This window comes from Mandrillus leucophaeus, unplaced genomic scaffold (genome assembly GCF_000951045.1).
Source record: "Mandrillus leucophaeus isolate KB7577 unplaced genomic scaffold, Mleu.le_1.0 Scaffold23, whole genome shotgun sequence".
Taxonomy (NCBI): Eukaryota; Metazoa; Chordata; class Mammalia; order Primates; family Cercopithecidae; genus Mandrillus; species Mandrillus leucophaeus.
In genome coordinates this window covers 15,866-24,536 of record NW_012102365.1, presented here as the reverse complement: position 1 = coordinate 24,536, position 8,671 = coordinate 15,866, and the positions used below count along the sequence as shown (strand labels likewise).

Here is an 8,671-nt window from a genome sequence, read left to right as displayed (position 1 = left end):
GGAACCTGCGGAGATAGGTGGGCAACTGAAGGAACCTGCGGAGATAGGTGGGCAACTGAAAGAACCTGCGGTATCACACGGTGCATCCCTAGGGAACTTGGATTCTAGCCTAGTCTCACTCTCCAAGAAAACGGCCTGGCCCAAGGCTCACCCCTGGGGTGCAGCCCTCTGGATCCCAAGCCCTTCACCCCTCTTGGGCTCCCGTCCTGTGACCACAGAACATGACTGTGGAAGGGAGGGACTGCAGACCCCCGCCCCCAACCGCCCACCTGTCCATCCCTAGGAAAAGCCCACGCTGCTCACTTTAGTGTCTCCGCGAGAAAGAAGCTCTGCTGCTTGTTGTCGTGGCTGGGGGTGCTACTGTACACGTCTTGGATCCCGGAGAAACCGGCTTCTGTCCGACAGTATTTCTCCAAGGCCTGAGGAAGGGGAAGAGGAGGAGGAAAACAGCCTTAACACGGGACAGGAAAGGCCCCTCAAGACTTGTGCATGCCTGGCAGGCTGGAGCTAGAAAGCAGACAGCACCCCAACCCCTTGGCTGGGGACTCCTGGCATTTGTGGGAACAGAAGATCAAATTATTCTTTCAGGGTTTAGCCACCTGTCCCCAGGCTGGAGGGGCCACACTCCCTCCCCCTACACCTGAGAGCTCCGGCCCGATGGGCTGCCTGTCCTGAGCTCTCCACCCGGTTTGAACTTAGAGGAAGCTTCTCTTCGTGTTTCAGGGGACTAGGCTGCTCTCACAGATTCACCCACAGTGGTAAGCAGAGGTGAAGAGAGACCACTGGTGATGGCCATGGGCTGGGATTTGGGGATGGACTTGGCACCCCAGGGATTCTCAGGAGAGACGGCCCCTGGGCTGGAGGCGAGTGGGCCAAGCCATTCATCTTTCTATATAAATGCATTTTTTTTTTTTTTTTTTAGACAAGGTCTCATTTTGTCACCCAGGCTGGAGTGCAGTGGTGCAACCATAGCTCACTCTGCAGCTTCAACCTCTGGGGTTCGAACAGTCCTCTTGCCTCAGCCCCTCAGGTAGCTGAGACTATAGGCGTGTATCACCATGCCTGGCTAATTTTTGTATTTTTTTGTATAGATGGGGTTTTGCCATGTTGCCTATAGGCTGATAAATACAATTTCTACCCACTGAGGGGTCTGTGGACTGGACATAGGAGCACAAGATGCTTGAGGGCCAAGAGCAATGGTCCTGGGGAAGCAGGTGGACTTAACAGGGCCAGTGAACCTGAGCATGCCCCAGACCCCGTCTGAGTGCAATGCTCGGAGTGGGCATGGGGGTGGTTGGGGAGATAGGGGCAGAGAAGGCTCAGCATCCACCAGGGAACCTTCTGGAATCCCCACACCTGCCTTTGACACCTCCCCCAAGAGAGCCATTAAATTTCCACCTAGGTGTGGGGCTGGGTGCTGAGGGCAGGGTAGGCCTCGAGGGCCAGTAGAGACTAGGGTGGGGGCTCCCTGGGGCTGGGCTGCCTGTGGGAAGAGGAGGGAGGCGGAGGTGAGCTGCCCAGCTTCGGGATCAAGAAAGCGTCTGTTGGGACAGTGGTGCCCGCGTGGTGCTCTAGACAGCTGCCTAGCCTCTGACCCTCTAAGTTTACTGAGGCCTGATCCCAGGCCCCAAGGCCATGGGCACTCAGAACCCTCTTCACAAGTCTGCCCTGTCCTGTCTCAGGACAACTTTGCCCAGCTGGGAACTCTTGGCTCTGTAACCATCACCTTGACCCTTTGCACTCTGAACTGTGGCCAGAGGTCAGTGTGGCTTGGACTTCCACTCCGTGCCCAAGCCAGGACACCTAGCACCCAGCCTGTCTGTGAATTCTCAGGGGGCATCTGGCACCTGGCTGCCCATCCCTGGGGCCCACTCACCAGCACCACCTCCCAGCCCCACTCCCTGTAGATGGGGTTGTGGGTCTGTCGCCACAGGTACATGTAGCTCTCCACCACCTCTGGCCGGAGGATGTAGTAGCTCTCGCTCAGCTGCGTGGCTATGGCCTCTCTGCCGGAGTTAAACCAGAAGGCCTCGGGCCCGAGTTTGGTGTCTGGGGAAACAGCCAAGCAGAGGCCCAGGTCAGTCCTCCCACCTCCTGCTTTTCGGGATCCAGGAGAGATGTCAGTTGCCTCGAGCCCACGGCCAGGGTGATGTCAGGGGTGTGTGGGTGTGGGGCGCCCCTGCCTGGACTGCTGCGTAAGGCTGCAGCGGGCAGATGCCCAGCTTCCCTCTTGAACTGGGCTGGACAAAACAAGATCCTCGGGGACTGGAAATGTGAGCAGCTTTGGACTCAGAGTCCAGATGAGCTACTCAGCAGTCTGGGTAGGTGAAGGTTTGGGCGGGGTTCCATTGACTGTGTACTATGAGGCAATAGCTCTGCAAGAGGTTAGCCAGACCTCAGCCAAGAGGGTTTCGGGTTTCAACACATCTGGGGAACCGAGGGTTAAACAAAGTGAGTCTCCCATCTGCAGATTTATCAGATCCTTTAATATGCTAACATGCAATGAGGCTTCTCCACCGAACCCTCTCTCTCAGAAAACTGCTTTTAACACCTCCCAGAACTTCTAGAGTTTGGGAACAGCTGAGGTGGAAATGGAGGGAAGATTGCCCAGGAATGCACCTACTTCCACAAAGGGAGCTGAGGAAGGAAAGCCCGAGGAAGCCTGGGTTCTGTTATTGTCACTGTTTTGTTTTGGGGCAATGTGCTGTCATTCTTGTTGTACGGCCATAATTGTAACCACCTCTGCAGTCACCGCGTATGATTTCAAAGGCTGTGCTGGGTGCTTTAATACACTATTTCAATTCTTAAAACATGGTTCTTTAGTAAGGTAATTGCTACTATCCCTCTCACGCAGGCGGAAACTGAGGATCAGAGAGGCTAAGTAATTTGCCCAAGGTAACACAGCGAGTTGTGGCTGAGCTGGGACTTGACCCTGGATGTGTCTGATGCCTCTCCTAGGGTGGTGCTCTTTCCCTCCTGGGTCTAACCCTCAGAGGCCCAGCATGTAGGGTATGAGGGCCAGATCCTTCAACCTTTAATGCCTGTCCCTCCTGTCCAGGTCACCCGAGTCCCCAGCTCCATTCCTAATGTGAGCCCTCTTCCCTCCCACCAGGGTTCAAAACCTTGAGAGGCCCTGGGTTGCTTTGACTCTAGAGGCAGGGGCTAGAGGTTTGCAGGACTTCCACTCTTCCACGGAGGGCTTCGGGGAAGAGGAATTAGCTAGACCCTAGCCTCTCGAATCTTTTCAAACGGCGTAGCAGCTCCTGGCCATCAGAAAACAGTCGTTTTGCCAAGTCGCTAGTGGGGTGAAGGCAGGAGCCGCTGCTGCAGGCGTCCACGGGACAAGCCGAGGCTGGCTGGAACAATATGCTCTATTAAGCGGCTGTCTTTTATGGTCTGGGCTGATTGTCTCAGACAAATAGTGAGCTTTTTATTATTCCTGAGATTTGTTATTTGTTTATGGCCCTGGCAGAGTGAGCTCTTTGAAGAGAATGGACGACCAGTTTTAAAGACCCATTGCGAATCTCTGACTTCCTGGAAACAGCTCCAGGAGACCCCATTCAGCTGAGGCGGGCACAGACACATCGCGGTGGACCGTCAGCAAGTGGCTGCAGTGCTGCTGGCAGAAGGCGGCTGCCAAAGTACTTTCTCATGGGACCCTGTGCCTCACTCTGAAACCTGTGTCATTATTTCCATCGAACAGATAAGAAAACAGAGGCTGCCCAGCTGGCAGTGGCAGAGCGGCGCTTGAGCCTGGGATTTTTACTGCAAATCTTGGCTCGTCCCCTCCAGCCAACACTGGGATTACCACTGGGAGCAGCGGGCGTCTCCTGGGACCACATGGGGGCCGGGGATTTTTCTGAGGGGTGTAGTTTGCACACGGGGTGGAACCAGGCATCAGAAGGCCTGGGTTCCAGCCCAGGATCAATTCCTTATCTGTAGTGTGACTTTGGCTAAGTCACTTCCCCCTCTGGGCTGACTCCGCTTCTCTGTGTAGAATGAGGAGCCAGGCTCAGGCTCTCAAATGTGACCTCTGACTCTAGCATCTGACAATTCAGTGGTGAGTGGTGGGTGGGGAGGACCAAGCTCTCAGGCTTTCCGGTGGTCACGGGTCAAAGAGGGTGACTAAACAGGTGGGAGCAGGAGGCGGTGAGACCCCCTCTGAGGAGGGTGCCGGGGGAAAGGCAGAAGCACATTCGAAGGCATGGGACTCAGGGTGGGACATGTGCTGGGCTCAGGAAGCTGCCGTTTCTGCCTCCAGAGCTGGAGGATCCTTTACTCCATGCCCCTCTCAAGGGACCTTGGCCAAGTAATTTCTGAGCCTCAGTTTCCTCATCTGTGTGGTGAGGTTCAGTGATGATGTGTGTCAAGGGCGGAAGAGCATCGGGTACAAGCAAAGCGCTTCCTGCATCTGTACTAGTTTCCCTTTCATTCAGGGTACAGTCTCGGAGCCTGGACAGCACATCTCTCAAATTCTACCTAAGTTCTAACGGGAGGCTTCCCTAAGGCCATGTGCTCCCTTGACTCACTGCTGCTGGTCTTTCCAGTTCTTCCTGGTGTCTAGCCTCAGTCTCTCCTGCTGCCCCTTCCCCTTGCAGGGTTACCTGAGCGGGCGTATGACTCGTGGCACGTCTTGGTGATCTGGGCTGCGAGCTCTCGGTAGTGGGCCCTCTTTTCTTCCTTGGCATCCTCGGCGCCAAGGGCGATCATGCCCCCGGAGAAACAGGCCAGGTGCCCCATCTTGTGGTCCAGAATCCCCCCTCGCCACTCGGCGATGTAGGTCAGCCCCCCGGGAGAGACATTCAGCAAGTAGGTCTCTATCGCCTGGGAGCAAGGTGGGGATTGGGCAGGGAGAAGGGGCGTGGGAGGGCACAGAGAAGGGGGGGAAAGGATGGAAAATGAACATTTTGGAGACAGTAGCAAGGGCAGCTCTGCCAAGCCCTCCATCCCAGGCAAAGGAGGCCCACTGATTTCTGCTGGTCAAGATGCCTGCCAGGGCACAGGAGGGGCTGCTATTCACTGGGAGGCTCAGACACACGGCAGCTCCCCAGGGCAAGTCTCTCAGTCTTTAAAAAATCTTCCACGTTTTAAAAAACATTAAAAAATATTTTAAGGTGATCCTCCTCCTCCTCCATTATGTCCTCTGTTTGATCTTAACCAGAAACCCACCGGGCCTGTGGACAGGCTTCAGGGGTCCAGGCCCTTAAAACTGCACCCAACACTTTTTAGTGGATGTGCATCTTTATGGGAAGAGTGTCCATCTCTTCTTCTCAGTTTCTCAAAAAGAACCTGCAGAAAATTAAGAGCTGCTCTCTACGGTATTTTGTCACACGTTTCCTCATTTAATGCCTACCGCAAGCCAGGCACCTGGGCTGTAGCGTCCTACACAGACAAATGGGAGGGGCAGCTTGTCCCAGGCCATGCAGCCACACCAGCCTAGAAACAATACCCCACATTGTCCAGAGCTCTGCTTCTTCCTCTACCCGATGGCCATGCCTTTTGGTGGGAAGGGAGGTGATGCTGTTGTAAAAACTCTGGGATGTCGGGGACATGAGGGGGTCACACTGCTGTCAGTCCCAGGAGCCCTGGGGACCCAGGGGAGGAAGGAAGCTGCTCACACAGCCTTGAGACCAGACTCCATGGGCTGATGGGGCCTGGCCCATGGCTGGGGTCCTCTGGGCCCCTTGCCAGGCCTCTGCCTCCACTCTCACCCCTCCAATCTACTCTCCAGGGGCTCTCTGTACTCTGCAATTAACACACCGGATCATATCATCTGCCTGCTTAGAACCTGCAGTAGTTTCCAAGTGCCCTTATGTGAAAAGACCAGAGGGGCCTCCAAGACTCCACGATCTGGACCCTGAGGGTGGACCTGATGCTATGGACATGGCTCTGGGGCACAGACTCGTCAGGTTCAAATCCCATCTCCACCAGTTCCACGCTGTGTGACACTGGGCAGGTTGTATGTTCTCTTTGTGCCTCAGTTTCCTAACGTGTAAACTGGGGATAAGAGCATTAACTGCCTCAAAGGGTTGTGAGAATTAAATGAGATACACCTGCAGGGCTTGGCCTATTTCCCAGCACAGAGCGAGTCCCCAGTAATTACTGGCCCCTATGATTCCTCTCTAGTCTGTCTCCTGTCCCTCCCTTCTCACACCCTACTTCACCCACACCGGCCTCTTTTCACTCAGGTACTCTCCTGGCTTCCAATATTCCGGGAGCCATGTAATATTTCCTTGGTGTCAGTGCTGTGCTAGGTACTGCGGCTACAGGTGTGCAGGAGAGGAGCCTGGACTCTGCCTCAGGGAGCTCGCCCATTAGTGCAGGGAATTCCCAACAAAACCAAATGTACACGAGAGGCGCAATTTGTTTTGTTTTGAAACACAGTCTTAGACTCTGTCACCCAGGCTGAAGTGCAGTGGCACCATCTTGGCTCACTGCAACCTCCGCCTCCCAGGTTCAAACCATTCTCGTGCCTCAGCCTCCCAAGTAGCTGGGATTATATAGGCGTGTGCCACCACCCCCAGCAATGTTTTATATTTTTAGTAAAGACAGGGTTTCACTATGTTGGCCAGGCTGGTCTTGAACTCCTGACCTCAGGGGATCCACCCACCTAGGCCTCCCAAAGTGTTGAGATTACAGGTGTGTGTCACCACAGTTGGCCCAGAGGTACCATTTGTGATCAGCATTTTGAATAAAACAAAGTGAGAGGATGAGACTAAAAAATGCAGGGGGAGGCGGGGAGGGGCTGGACACAGTGGCTCATGCCGTAATCCCAACACTTTGGGAGGCTGAGGTAGATGAATCACTTGAGCCCAGTAGTTTGAAACCAGCCTGGGCAACATGGCAAAAACCCATCTCTACTAACTGCACTCCATCCTGGGAAACAGAGTGAGACTCTGTCTCAAAAACAAAAACAAAAACAAAACAAAACAAAGAGCTGGGGTGGGGGCAGTGCTGTACTTTGCAGAGTGAGGTCTGGGAAAGTCTCTCTGCAAAGGTGGCATTCTTGAAGGCTGCATTTTTCTCCCTGCTTCGGGGCTTGGCTGGTGCTGTGCCTCCTCCCTGCATGCTCCAGCCCTGACTCTGCTAACTCCACCTCCTCCAGAATGTCACTTCCTTGGAGAGAACGCTGCAATTTAAACCAGCAATGCCACTGCCATTACTATGGGCCCGTCACCCTTCTACATGGTGCAATTCCTACTTGGCGTATGTTTCTGTTGTGTATCTGTCCCTCTCTCAGACTCTGAGTGCCGTGTGACAGCAGAAGCCACCACCAGCAGCCTCCAGCCAGTGCCCGACACACAGGAGATGCTCAAGGAACATTCGCTCACTCCTGGGTCTGTTTTTTCTTTTTTCTCTCCTGTCAGGGCCCAGGGCTGGTGGGCTGGCTGCAGGACCCACACTGAGTGGCAGATGGAGAAGCGCTGACAATGTGACATGCCAGGGCACCTGCTCCACATGGGGGAGTGCTGAGGACACCTGCAGAGCAGCCGGGCTGCAGGCGGGGGTCTGCTCTGGGCCCGGCCTGGTTCCCGGGCAGAGCCATGTCCCCGGCAGCTGCTCGGCGGCACTAAGTGTGTGGCGCAGGGGAGGAGTGTCAGGGCTCAGAAACCTGGGTCAGAGTCACCAGTTGTCAACACTTTGGAGAGAACACAGACATCTGAGGAAGACCTCAGGATGCCATACACCAGAGCTGGCATCTGCACCTTCCAGACCGCCTCCCACAGGTTATTTCCACTGCGGGTTGGCCCCAAGCTAAGTAATTGCGGTCAAGAGGAAATTATAAACCAGTGCCTCTTTGAAGACACAACTGAGACACGCAGATGCAAAGATAAAAAACAAGGCTTTTTAAAACAAAACACAAGACAGCGCAGGCTGGCAGACGACTGGTAAAAGGTTTAAATCACAGCAAGCAGAGGTGCAAGGAGCTAACTGGGGTGCAAGACCAGGGTTTATTTTTTTACAGTATTAACAAAAATATTTGTACTGTTCCTTGCAGAGCAGGGCTAACCCATAGGCAGTGAGCCCAGAGTGGCGAGGGGCCTGGGTTTGATTCTCAGCTCTGCGATTTAGGAGCTAGATGACTTTGGGCAAGTTATTTCACTTTACTGTAGACTCACTTTGCTCATCTATAAAATGGGAATAATGATTCCTGGATCGGTTGTGAGGATTAAAGAACAGGATATTCGAAGCCTGGCTCAGTGCCTGGCACTGGCTGTTCCTTCCTTTGCCGCCTGCAGGAGCCCCATCTGAGCACTCGTGGGAGGGGTTTCAGGCAAGCCAGGCCCCTCTGTGACTTGGCCGCTGGTAAGCAGAGGCCAGCCCACTGGATCTGGAGTTGGACCCGTATTTGTGTCCTCGCTCTGACACCTGCTGCTATCTGGACCTTGGGCCTTTCTGACCCTCAGTTTCATCATCTGTAAGATGGGGGCTAAAGAAGATGAGGTACTTAGAGCACTGGCCCAGAGGAGGCCAAAGTGACCAAAGCTCTCCCTGTTCTTCTTGTCTCCTGCCGTGACACTCAGAGGTGTGCCCAGTCTGAACTGTCTGACCTTCCCAGGCCCACCCCAGCTGGACACTGGTCTAACCTGGTGGTTTTCTGACCCCAGGTGCACAACAGAATTGTGGAAGGAACTTCTCTTTTTTTTCTTTTTTCTTTTTTTTTTTTTTT

At 54.2% G+C, this 8,671-nt stretch overlaps 1 protein-coding gene across 1 annotated transcript in view; it reads right to left on the bottom strand.

Moving 5' to 3' along the window:
* LOC105540962 (mannosyl-oligosaccharide 1,2-alpha-mannosidase IC-like) overlaps positions 1–8,671 on the bottom strand; it is a 19,899-nt gene that overhangs the window by 1,780 nt on the left and 9,448 nt on the right. Inside the window, exons 6-8 of the mRNA XM_011981752.1 lie at positions 4,605–4,824; positions 1,877–2,049; positions 304–419 (exon numbers count right to left, since the gene is read on the bottom strand). Of these exons, the coding sequence (XP_011837142.1) occupies positions 304–419; positions 1,877–2,049; positions 4,605–4,824 (509 nt within the window). The remainder of the gene's footprint in view (positions 1–303; positions 420–1,876; positions 2,050–4,604; positions 4,825–8,671) is intronic.